The sequence below is a fragment of the Malaya genurostris genome, chromosome 3 (genome assembly GCF_030247185.1).
Source record: "Malaya genurostris strain Urasoe2022 chromosome 3, Malgen_1.1, whole genome shotgun sequence".
In the NCBI taxonomy this organism is placed as follows: Eukaryota; Metazoa; Arthropoda; class Insecta; order Diptera; family Culicidae; genus Malaya; species Malaya genurostris.
The window spans coordinates 244,341,674-244,354,906 of NC_080572.1; the positions used below are offsets into that span (position 1 = coordinate 244,341,674).

The 13,233-nt window shown below is 39.0% G+C and overlaps 1 protein-coding gene across 1 annotated transcript; it reads right to left on the reverse strand.

The window, feature by feature from the left end:
- Positions 1 to 11,895: 11,895 nt before the first annotated feature.
- On the reverse strand, positions 11,896 to 12,606 carry LOC131436564 (cuticle protein 21.3-like). The gene is made up of 2 exons (XM_058605354.1): positions 12,499 to 12,606; positions 11,896 to 12,438 (listed from the first exon to the last, which is right to left on the reverse strand). The coding sequence occupies exons 1-2, from the start codon at positions 12,514 to 12,516 to the stop codon at positions 12,145 to 12,147; spliced, it is 312 nt and encodes a 103-aa protein (XP_058461337.1). The 5' UTR covers positions 12,517 to 12,606; the 3' UTR covers positions 11,896 to 12,144.
- Positions 12,607 to 13,233: the final 627 nt, after the last annotated feature.

Here is a 13,233-nt window from a genome sequence, read left to right on the forward strand (position 1 = left end):
GTTACATGACAAAAGTGCAAGTGAGAGCTCTACCATCGAAAACGGTGATTCGTTTGTATTTGGTGTCGCGGCGCGGGTGATCTTCTGTTCCGGAACAGAGTCTGGGCATACTTTTTTAGCGAAATCGAATATCCAGCGGTTGGAGTATTCCTCGCTTTCATTCGTGGTGTTATGATTGCGCATTCGTCGGGCTGTGTTCCAAAGAGTGCTCATAGATGTTTCTTTCGTTAAGCCGTCTATAAACCGACGCCAGTAACCGCGTTTCTTGGCTCTAATCAAGTTCTTAGTTTTAACGTCTAACGCCGCGTAATTCCGGTAATTATCAGGTGTTCCATTTTTTCTGAATTTTTTATACGCGGAGGCTCTCTCCGCGTTTAAATTTGTGCACTCTTTGTCCCACCACGGGTTGGGAGGACGGATGTTAGTTTTTGCGCCGGGTACACGTTTCGTCTGAGCTTGAATCGCAGTATCGAGAATCAAGCCAGCCAAAAACGTGTACTCTTCCTCCGGAGGAAGTTGTTGAGTTCTTTCAAGTTTCTCAGATATCGAGGTCGCATAGCTATTCCAATCAATATTTCGTGTGAGGTCATACGAAACATTGATTGTCTTCGATGGTTTTAAGCCGCTGGTGATTGATATTACGATCGGTAGATGATCACTACCGTGGGGATCAGGAATTACCTCCCACGTGCAATCCAACCGTAGCGATGTCGAGCAAAGGGATAAATCCAGCGCACTTGGTCTTGCTGGTGGTGCAGGAATCCGTGTCATTTCTCCCGTATTCAAGATTGTCATATTGAAGTTGTCGCAAATATCATGGATCATAGCTGATCTGTTATCGTCGTGAAGACAGCCCCATCCCGTACCGTGTGAGTTAAAGTCTCCTAAAACCAACGTCGGTGCGGGAAGGAGCTCTATGATATTACTGAGCCGCCGATGCCCAACCAAGGCTCTAGGGGGAATGTAGATGGAAGCAATACAAAGGTCCTTACCTTTGATTGTAACATGACATGCGACAACTTCAATACCTGGTATCGAGGGGAGGTTAATTCGATAAAAAGAATAGCACTTTTTGATCCCTAAAAGTACTCCTCCATAGGGATCATCTCGATCCAGGCGAATAATGTTAAAATCGTGGAAGTTTAAGGATATTTCAGAAGTTAGCCAAGTTTCGCACAATGCAAATGCGTCACATTTCAGATTATTCACTAGAAATTTAAAAGAATCTATTTTTGGGATGATACTTCTGCAATTCCACTGTAAAACAGTGATTAGATCCGTGACCTCGGTGGATGATTTAGCCATCGAAGGATACAATCGCTGAGAGAAGGGGCCAATTTGCAGTCAACTGCTTCAAATATGTTTTTACTGTTGGCATGAAAGCAATTAAAATGCTTCTAAGAGGGTCTGAAATATTGAAAGTTGTAAAAATCCAGTCCACAACATCAGAGAACTTGATAAGTCCAGCACCTAGTTGGTTCTCTGGTAGATTTTCTGGGACGCTTGGGGATTTTGTAGTCCCGGGAAGTCGTGGGAATTCCATCTCGGAATTGAGTTTTCCGAGACCAGGAGCTTTTTGCTTCGGTGTTGTGTCCCGATTCCCGTTAGCTGTAACTTTTCGAAGCCCTTCGGAAGACACCTTCGAACCCTTACTAGGTAGCTTATGAGAGGATTTATTTATTCTTTTCCTATAGCTATGAGGGACCGCCGAAGATGGACCTTCCAAAGGGTCGTCAGAATCGCTCTCGTCAGTCGACAAGCAGGCATATGGGTTCGTTGTCTGTTTAGGAGGGGTGGCACTTTTAAGCATCTCTGCGAAAGAACGCTTGGAGTGCTCCTTTAGGGAACGCTTCATTCGATCACCTCGCAGTTTGTAAGCGGGACAATCAGAGAGGTCATGCGGACCCTCCTTACAGTAGAGACACTTTTCAGCATCCTTACCGCAAGAGCCGTCCGCATGAGCTTCCCCACAGTTAGCACAACGTGGCTTATTGCTGCAATGGGTAGCTGTATGCCCCAGTTGTTTGCAATTAGTACAGTTCATTACTCGGGGTACGAATAGGCGAACAGGCAAACGAACCCGGTCCAAGAGGATGTAGTTGGGCAAAGCAGAACCGGCGAAGGTCACACGATAAGAGTCTGATTGGGGATAGGACTTTGTTCCATCCCCGGCGATCGATACTGAATGCAATCGCTTGCAATCCAGTATCTTGACATTCTTAAGTGAGGGGTCTTTAAAACAACCCGCCCCGTACTTAAGAACGTCCTCGCAAGTCAAACTCGAATCGGTGACCACACCGTCGATTTCTACTTCGCGAGCTGGCACGTAGACGCGGTACTCCCGCGTAAAAGGATCATTTTGAACGAGCTCATTAGCCTGTTTTGAACTGGTAAACAGGACCCTGAGCTTGTCTGGACGTATCTTATCAAAACTTTTTATAGTATTGTATCGCGAGGACAGGTCCCGCGATATTTTTAAAATATTTAATTTTTTTTCTTTCGATTTGGTCCGGAAATAGACCGCATAAGGACCGGCCGGTAGTGCGAGCCCATCCGGATAGCTCTTTATGCGAGACTTTTTACAATCAAGGGAAGTCTCCATTTGATCATCGGGAACGGGGGGGTCAGCATTTAAATTAGGCATAGCGGAACTACTTCCGCGCAGAAATAAATGAATCGGGGAGAAATAGAACAATCGAATGCAGGAAGGAAAAAAAAAACTAAATAATATTACTTAACTTAAATCCAACGGGGGCCACCAAGGCCTAGCCCTCGTCGATCGGCGTATCGCCGCTGCGATGGTGTGCAAAAAACCTCCGAGAGGAAAAAGCACACTCTTTTGTAATCCGCACAGTGATATCACGTACACCGCTGTGCCTGTTTTGATCGATCGAACAATCACCGGCTAACGGTACTTTTTCGATCGTCCGCTCACAACAATACACTGCTTCAGTATATAATGTGCATAAAACCTCTCACAGGAAAAAGCACTATTGTCTATTACACAATAGCAATCTAGTTTTGATCGTCCGGTCACTTTATCACACACGGCACTGGTTTTCAACGCTTTCGCAGTAAACACAAAGCACGTCCGTTCACTCGGAAGGTTGAAACGGCAATGAATGGTTCTTTTTTTATCATGAGGTAGTTTGTTTGGAATAATTGAAGAAAATGAAAAAATCCCATGTTTTTTTTGTTTCCTGGCAAAGTTATACAACATTTTACCATTTTTCACCTGTGATAAAACCTTACACCGAAGTGAAATATGCATGCAGCTGATTTTTACGAAACTTTATGCAGCTGAATTTTACAAAATTTATAGGAAAAGATAGGTCCAATACTATAAAAAAAAATCTAAGTGGAATTCGAAGGAACTTTTTTCTAGACCTTTTTAAAGTTAGTTTTAATTATTGAATTATGACAACCCCCTTAAAACTAGTTTTCTAATCGAAACGTGTTTCAAGTTATTTTTTTATACATACTTTGTTTGGAATAATTGTAGAAAATATAAAATTCCACATTTTTGTAGAAGGTAATGCATAGGTTTATTCATTTTTGGAAAAGTTATACATCATTTTACCTATTTTTACCTAGGAAACATTGTACCGAAGCGAAATATGCAACTTAATGCAGCAAACTTTTACAATACTGATAGGAAAATATATACCTAACCCAATTTATTTTCCGATGAGAATATCCTGAGTACTATTCGTGTGACTCATTTTCACTATGGCCATGCTGAAACCATGAATAGTTAAGAAACGGAGGGCGTCATGCGTCTGCTATTTTTGTAACACACTTTTGCAGTGAGCGTAGAGATGGGCAATTCGCTCCTGAGCTATTCCAGTGAATCGAATCTTTAAAAAGTGCTGACAGCTCTTTTTAAAAGAACCGCAGCTCACCAGCTGGTAAGCAGGGATGCCAGGTTCACAGATTAATCTGTGTTTTACAGATTTTCAACCTTTTGCACAGATTAAAAAAATGGCATAGATTTTCACATATTTCTGAAAATGGTCACAGATTTACACAGATTCAGAAATCGATCACAGATTTTTTAAATTGATCACAGTTTAGCATCAAAAATTACAGAGCGGTAGGAAACACTTGTTAAAATTTGTAACCATCACCCACCGCTTCGAATATATATCCGTGACCAACCACCTATCACATTCAAGAACATCGCTTAATCAACATACTACAACTTCAAAAAAGGAGACTACACTGCTATGAGTAATTTTTTCTCATCTTTAGATTGGAACTCTATATTATCCAATGAATGCAACTCAGCTGCAGTAACTTGGACTCATGTTGTGTTATACACCATGGATCAGTTCATACCAAAAAAGACACCTCGTAAAACAATCCACCCACCATGGTCTTATTCTACCTTGAAAAATTATATAAAAGTGCTAAGCGATCGGACTTGAAGAAGTTGTCCAAATATCCTTCGCTACATCTCAGATTTCACTATTCGCGTTTAAACTACCGTTATAAACGTCTAAATAAGACTCTCGACCATAACTACCATCAGCGGATCCAGAGAAGTCTTAGAACGAACCCGAAAAGCTTCTGGAGTTACGTCAACGAACAACGTAAAGAAATGGGCTTTCGAACTCAAATGTCACTTGATGGAGTTCAAGCATCAACATCTCCTGAAATCTGTGATCTGTTTCGTAAGCATTTTAGCAGTGTTTTTTCGGACGAAATTTTAACTGATGATCAAATTCATGAAGCGACCGGTAACGTTCCTCTGCGTACTCCCTACGGCTCTCATCTAATTATTACGACCACTGAAGTTAGCAAAGCGTGCTCCAAGCCTTAGTCATCATTCATTGCTGGTCCTGATGGGATCCCATCTATATTACTAAAAAGATGTTCAAATTGAATTTCGATTCCACTATCGATACTGTTAAATAGTTCTTTGAAAGCAGGCCATTTTTCGGTCATATGGAAAAAAAATCATACATTTTTCCCGTCTTTAAGAAAGGCAGTAAAAACGAGATATAAAATTACCGTGGAATAGCGGCGTTATGCGCAGTATCCAAATTATTCGAACTCATCGTCTTGGACTTCATCGCACATAATTGCTCAAACTATATATCTGAAAGTCAACACGGTTTTATGCCGAAACGATCTACTACTACAAATCTCGTATCTTACACTTCATTTATCATAAAATCCCTGCAAGCGCGACTGCAAGTAGATGCTATATATATATATATATATATATATATATATATATATATATATATATATATATATATATATATATATATATATATATATATATATATATATATATATATATATATATATATATATATATATATATATATATATATATATAATATATATATATATATATATATATATATATATATATATATATATATATATATATATATATATATATATATATATATATATATATATATATATATATATATATATATATATATATATATATATATATATATATATAAGGTGATTTTTTTGAGGTTAGGATTTTCATGCATTAGTATTTGCTCAGATTTTTTGAGGTTATGATTTTCATGCATTATTATTTGCTCAGTATGCTTTGACATTTCATCATGAATAGACTTACTAACGAGCAACGCTTGCAAATCATTGAATTTTATTACCAAAATCAGTGTTCGGTTTCCGCTTTTTTATCGACAAATTTTGTTCAGCGATGAGGCTCATTTCTGGTTGAATGGCTACGTAAATAAGCAAAATTGCCGCATTTGGAGTGAAGAGCAACCAGAAGCCGTTCAAGAACTGCCCATGCATCCCGAAAAATGCACTGTTTGGTGTGGTTTGTACGCTGGTGGAATCATTGGACCGTATTTTTTCAAAGATGCTGTTGGACGCAACGTTACAGTGAATGGCGATCGCTATCGTTCGATGCTAACAAACTTTTTGTTGCCAAAAATGGAAGAACTGAACTTGGTTGACATGTGGTTTCAACAAGATGGCGCTACATGCCACACAGCTCGCGATTCTATGGCCATTTTGAGGGAAAACTTCGGAGAACAATTCATCTCAAGAAATGGACCGGTAAGTTGGCCACCAAGATCATGCGATTTGACGCCTTTAGACTGTTTTTTTTTGTGGGGCTACGTCAAGTCTAAAGTCTACAGAAATAAGCCAGTAACTATTCCAGCTTTGGAAGACAACATTTCCGAAGAAATTCGGGCTATTCCGGCCGAAATGCTCGAAAAAGTTGCCCAAAATTGGACTTTCCGAATGGACCACCTAAGACGCAGCCGCGGTCAACATTTAAATGAAATTATCTTCAAAAAGTAAATGTCATGTACCAATCTAACGTTTAAAATAAAGAACCGATGAGATTTTGCAAATTTTATGCGTTTTATTGTTTAAAAAAGTTCTCAAGCTCTTAAAAAATCACCCTTTATATCGATTTCTCTGCTGCTTTCGACAAGATCAATCACCGGATCACAATTTCGAAATTGAGTAGACTTGGATTCAATGGACCTTTTCTCAATTGGCTGTGCTCATATTTAACCGATCGCGACAGGTCAGTGAAAATAGGAGATTGCACTACGTCTCCGTTTACGATCAGTTCCGGAATTCCTCAAGGCAGTCATCTTGGACCGTTCATATTCCTACTCTACCTAAACGATTTAAACATTTTGCTAAAATGCATGAAGTTATCGTATCACGAGTAGAGTGTGAGATTAAAAAAAAATCTCTTTGATGTTGTGCTGTTCGTATATATCGATTACTTAATTTGCTATCTTTTTGGTTGTTTTAACGGTTAAAAGATCAAAATTGAAGGCAAAAAAAATGCTGTGTGACATCAAACTGGAAGCTAGTTTTGCTCTCAGTGAAAGCACATTGAAAACTTAATATGATGTAGATTTTCTCGAAATGACACGTCACGAGCATAATCTAAAAATAGAACAGTCAAAAAAAGGTCCGGGATAGTATACATTTAGGCGATATTACTCGCAAGCAAGAAAAAAGATTTCATGCAATCTCCCTCCACGCGCTACCGCGGAGAGAATCCGGTTTCGAACTTAGGTGATTTGTAATGCGAAATTGCTATGGACTGCAAGTGCTAGCTATAAGGAGATGGAAAATGTTCGGTTATATGACAAGCAGTGTTGTTTCACAAAGTTTTCATAAATACGTTTATTTCTTAAGGCAGTTTACATAAGTTTTTCTTCGCCGTAGAAACACTTTTGCATAAAATTCTTACCTTATATAATTCCAAAATAGTCACAACGATATAAATTTATTAAAACATATTCCTCTTATTACTTAAATATCATCTTAGGGTTGTCCCAGTTTGGCGGTTCAATGTAAAGGACGCTGGTCTTACAAGCCAGTTGTCGTATGTTCGAGCCCCGACCTGGAAGGATTCTTATGGCGTTTTTCATTGGAAAACACTGGTGGCGTGGATTGCTCTGGTTTTGCACTCTCGAGCAGAAATCGCAATGAAACACCGTAAAAATGTTGCATTTCTGCTCGAAAGTGCAAAATCAGAGCAATCCACGCCACCAGTGTTTTTCAATGAAAAACGGCATTAGTGTCTGTAGGATCCATAGTACTAGCCATGCAATGATTCTGTAGACTAAGAATCGGCTGCGAAGTCTGTTGAAACAGAAAGGCCAAATTCCACAAAAGGAATGTAATGCCAAGACTTTGCTAGGTAATTCGTCATTAATTATGAAATCTACTCGGAAATATTATTTGAACCATTTGAACTTCTATGAATTTTAAAATAAGCTGTTATTTTCAGACATTTTGTTTATAATTTCATACACTATTTCGAGTTTGTTTGTATCATTACATAATTTCTATTCTAATTTAGCTATTGGTTGAACTCATGGACGCAGCTGGAATCAGATTTAAGTTTTAAAAGGGTCCTTTATTGAATTGAAACTCCAATTTTCTTAATGAAATGATAAAGAAGTTTTATGTATGGAAGGTCACGACAAGCAAGAATATCTCGAACTGAGACATTGGATAGTCTACCTTGGGTATGCAAAGAATTTATTAGTTGAGATCTGACATCACAATACTCCACGCATGTCCGAACGACATGATCAATATGCCGATAACCTTCTCCACAAGCACAATGATTAGTCTCGGAGAGCCCAATTCGAAGGAGATGTGCGTCTAACGTGTAGTGATTGGACTCACATCCAGTCCCCTGAACCATGCCTTTGTCGATATTTTGTTCTCTTTATCCTTCTCATATTCAAAGCGGTAGCATTCAAACATTATAACATTAAATTGAGTTATCTACTTGATCTTACACAACTCGCACATGTAATCACTCATACGAATTTAGAGGCTCTGAAGACCGAACGTTTTACAGTGAAGTCTTCTAAAACACAGGAAACGTGAATTAGGAATCCGGCAATAAGGTATCCCAAACAATTTGTTCTTTCGACTTATTGGGACAATGAACGATTATCTCGCTTCTGACCACAGATAGAACCAGAATCTCTTCAGTAAATTTTTTAGTTCATGTGTAGACTTATAATTTTCGATCATCAGTTAGACGGTTTCTTTAGAAAAGTATATTAAAGTTCCAAGATCTATTAGATGATTGATAAAATTCTTTTCATAGTATCTAGCGTTAGTGTGTATATGAAGTTCTAAGCATTTATAACTAGGAATGAGAATTGTTTTGAAGAGTGTCTTCGACACAGTTTGTGCACTAGTTAGGAATATACAAATTAAACATATATTTTATTGGTGGCTCCTCTAAGCCACTAAGTATTATTAAGAATTAGCTCTAGATTCTGAAATCTGAGACATTCAATGTTCGATGTTCGAACTTCGTAAACAATGAATTTTCCCATACTGTTGGATATAAAGTTGTGGGTATTTTCAGAACGGGTTTGGCGAGTAGATTATTTTCGCCAACCAGGTCCCCGACGCAAAAATTGTTACAGAACCGGATACTTAACGTATCTAGAGGAAAATCGATGATGTCAAATATATTTCTCATATCAAATTCTGAAATAAGCTCCTTCTACGGCAGACGATCAGCGAGATGGAAATGCCAAAGCCACAGATTGACCTGCTTCAGACAAACATCGTACCGATGATCGCCAATTTATCCAATGCTTCCCATATGTACATCAATATTCCCGTGGATAAAAAGAAGAAGTATTATAGGCGTAAAACAGGAAAAAATGTTGAAAAAATTCATTTCTTCGCGGTTATGGTTGCGGTCAACTGCAGGATCTCGGCAGGATGTCAAAGCATTTTTGTAAAAGACAACATAGTACAGGGTCCGGCACTCGAAGTGTAACCAATTAAAAAGGCCATAAATTCAGTTTGGAAAATTACTTTTACTTAATTCAAAGAACAAAATGTGTAAAAATAATACAAAATTCAGAATCAATTCACTTTTGCTCGATATGACCACCTTTTGCCTTGACTTGATGACTTGAGAGAGCGAAGGAGTTGCTTCGTTTGGCCGAATGTGACTTGCAGGTATTTTGGCCCACTCGCGGACAATAACTTTTTTCAGCGCCTCGAGACTGGTGTATCTTTTAGTTCGGACTTTGCTCTCCAAAATGGTCCAAAGAGAATAATCCATTGGATTCGCATCTGGTGAATTCGAGAGCCATTGTGTGGACGTGATGAAGTTCGGAACGTTGTTTTTCAGCCATTCTTGGTTCACTCGAGCTTTGTGAGACGGTGCCGAGTCCTGCTGAAACGTCCATGGTCTGCCACCGAAATGTTTGTCTGCCCACGGCTTCAAAGCAACCTCCAGAATACTTTCCCGATAATATGTCGCATTTACCTTGACGCCAGGCTCGATGAAAACGATTGGAGAGCGCCCATCTGCGGTTACAGCGGCCCAAACCATTATCTGTTGCGGGTGCTGCCTCCTGGTGGCCAATCGATGACTCAAATTCTCGTATGAACGGTCGGTCAAGTAAACCCTATCGTTTTGAGAGTTTACGAATTGCTCAATTGGAAAAAATTTCTCGTCAGAAAATACAATGTTCGGAAATTGACCGCTTTCGGCCAAACGAAGCAACTCCTTCGCTCTCTCAAGTCATCAAGTCAAGTGAATTGATTCTGAATTTTGTATTATTTTAACACATTTTGTACTTTGAATTAAGTAAAAGTAATTTTCCAAACTGAATTTATGGCTTTTTTAATTGGTTACACTTCGAGTGCCGGACCCTGTATTAAAGGAATAATTCTTCCATTGAAACTTAACTTTGTATTTTGTGTTGCCATTTTTTTTTTTTTTTTTTTTTTTTTTTTTTTTTTTGTTTCAATTATAGAGGCTTTAACATTAATGTCATTCGCCTCTTCGGGCCAGAAAAACTTTCTGACCCTATGTGCGGGGATGGGAATCGAACCCAAGAGGGCGGCGTGAAAGGCATCGACTTACCCATCACGCTATACCCGTACCCCGTGTTGCCATTTGAAATTTGCTCAATTTCAATGGATTCACTAAGTTGTTGATTTTAATATTTTCATTGTTGCCATTCTCATATAGAAAGGTTATGCAATCACTTGAAAAACCGATTAGTGAAAATTGGGCCGGAGGGCCAAGTGTCATATACCATTCGACTAGGTTCATCGAGCTGAGCAATGTCTGTCTGTGTGTGTGTGTGTGTGTGTGTGTGTGTGTGTGTGTGTGTGTGTATGTGTGTGTGTATGTGACAAATAATCTCACTAGGTTTTCTCGGAGATGGCTAAACCGATTTTGACAAACTAGGATTCAAATGAAAGGTCTCGTGGTCCCATACGAAATTGCTGAATTTCATCCGAATCCGACTTCCGGTTCCGGTGTTATAGGGTAAAGTGTGTTCAATATTGTACACTGTCACTTGAACCGGCGAAACAAAAACCCTAAAAAATCTTATAAACTGGACTCTAAACCGTTATTCCCAATCTTAGGGTCAATTGAAAGGTCCTATGGTCCTACCAAAAATTACTGCATATTTTCGGATACGACAAACATTTAAATCGTAATTTAGAGTGCGTATTAGTAGAGTTTGTATGTCATGTTAGTTGGTGGCCGTACGAATCGACTTCGATTATACCGGTTCTCGGGTTCCGGTGCCGGAAGTGCATATAATAGTGAACCCACTTCGTTTTCTTAAGGATGACCTACGCAATCAAAGCACTGTTTTATTCTGTATGTTATACTAGTTAATGCACAAACTATCTCTTGGTTTCTTTCAAAAATCGAAGAAAAATTTGTTGAATAGAATACCACAATATTATACATGAGAAAGGCATCATTACACCACTAGGTGGATTAAAACAGGTTTTTTAGTTTCACAAAACTTTTGCCTTTAAACAGTAAAATGATAACATAATGTGATATTAATTGAAAATTTGATGAGTCGATATCATATTAGGATTTCAATCTGATGTTGCTATCATAATCAGATTTCAATTTGTTCTAATTTTGATGTCAGACTTTACTCGGGTAGCTATCCCATGCAACGGTTGCAGATAAATGACACTGTAACGATTTATTTTGGGTTTTGTGTTAAAAGTCATGTCCTCAAAGAGAAAGTGACCGAAAGTGAAAAATGATTTTCGAAATTGTGAAAAAATAAAACTATCAGTATAAGCTTCGAACCCACAACTTTCTCCTTACCGCAGACATGCTCTACCAATTAAGCTACTTTGGTACATGTGCCGGTTGAAGCACATCCTGTGTCTCTTGTGGATGAACCGTTTTCGACTAAGATCTTAGATTTTCTGAATTCGCCTTTGTTTACTTAAATTACGCTGATTGTTTTACTTAAATTAATCTGTAGAAAAACGGTCGAGCATCATTATTTTTATGCACGCATTATTTACACTATCCATTCGCATACGCAAAGTCCCTTGCTCCTTGAAATACCGTAACCGTTCATTAAAATAAAACACAAATTTAAATTTTTTCACGATATATTGCTACTACATACTATTACATGAAAAGCTATTTACAACAGAGGATATCTGCGAAATCAGACAGCCATGATTAAATCCCAACAAGCAATGGAAGCAGTATAATCGCTCGTAACACAAGAACCGATTGAACATGAACTGTTCGACGCATTATCAAGCTTAATTACTCAATGGGATGAATCAGCGATGAATGGAACACACCTGATCGAGTTCTATTGTCGTTACTGTGCATTAGATCACATAGCTGGCAGGAAATCCGTTGTAGGCGGAGTACGCTCCGAAAGCAGGCAGTCCAGTGTACGCGCTGTAGGCCAACGGAGCAGCAACGCCTGGAGCGGCCACGAGTTTGGCGGCAGGAGCAAGTACCGGAGCGGCAGCCACGTACGGTGCCGCGATGGCATGGTTCACCGTGTGAGCGTTGTAGGAAGTTGCGTACGGTGCAACCACTCCGGCAGCAGCAAGCGGTGCAGCCACCGGAATGACTCCGGCCGACACCGAGCTGAGAACGCACATGGCCAGGCAAATCTGAAATTAACGGATCCAGAAGTTAGATCGAGCTACAAAGTTAATGATCGTTGGTCGTACCACGAATTTGGCAGACATTTTACGGATTGGGGGGAAACAAAAAGGATAGAACCGAATTGATTGAATAAAAGCTGACTAAAGACTGATATCCTAATCGTAAAGTCATTTCGTTTTTATATTCACCGAAAACAATTAGTGCAGTTTGGCAAAAGGGACCACCACAAATTGAGCGATTATTACGCTACAGCTGTTCGAGTTAAGTTGTGTGTTTCTTCCATCGCACGGATGACATCGGCAGCTGAAAGGAATATGCAATCGAAAAAGAACACACCCTCTGCATATCAATTAACCGCTCAGTATAGCACAACAAAGGTCACTTAGAGATGCTCAAATTGTTTTTTGTTCAATCTTTGTTGCATTCAAAGTTTGTTTTTACTCTGAAATGAGCCCGAGCTGATTCCGGGAATTATCGAAATTTACGTACTCGTTACAACCTGCCAATGTAAACTGTTTGAAACGAATGATTAAAGTCAGGGTACTACATTTCTGTTGTGGAGCTTGTCCTTTTGATTCTACGTGGACGATTCATTTAGATCCTACCAACACTAAGAATTCTGCCAAGTCACAATTGGAACATACGACACAACTAATATACGAGATTAACATCTTAAAGGATAAATATTTTCACAATTCCGAACTCATTCCAGCAAATAAAACCAAGAGTGTGTTGAACCCTCGTTTCACGCGGAATGCGAACATTTCTATCGTTTCACGACAAAAGGGCCTAACTGTAAA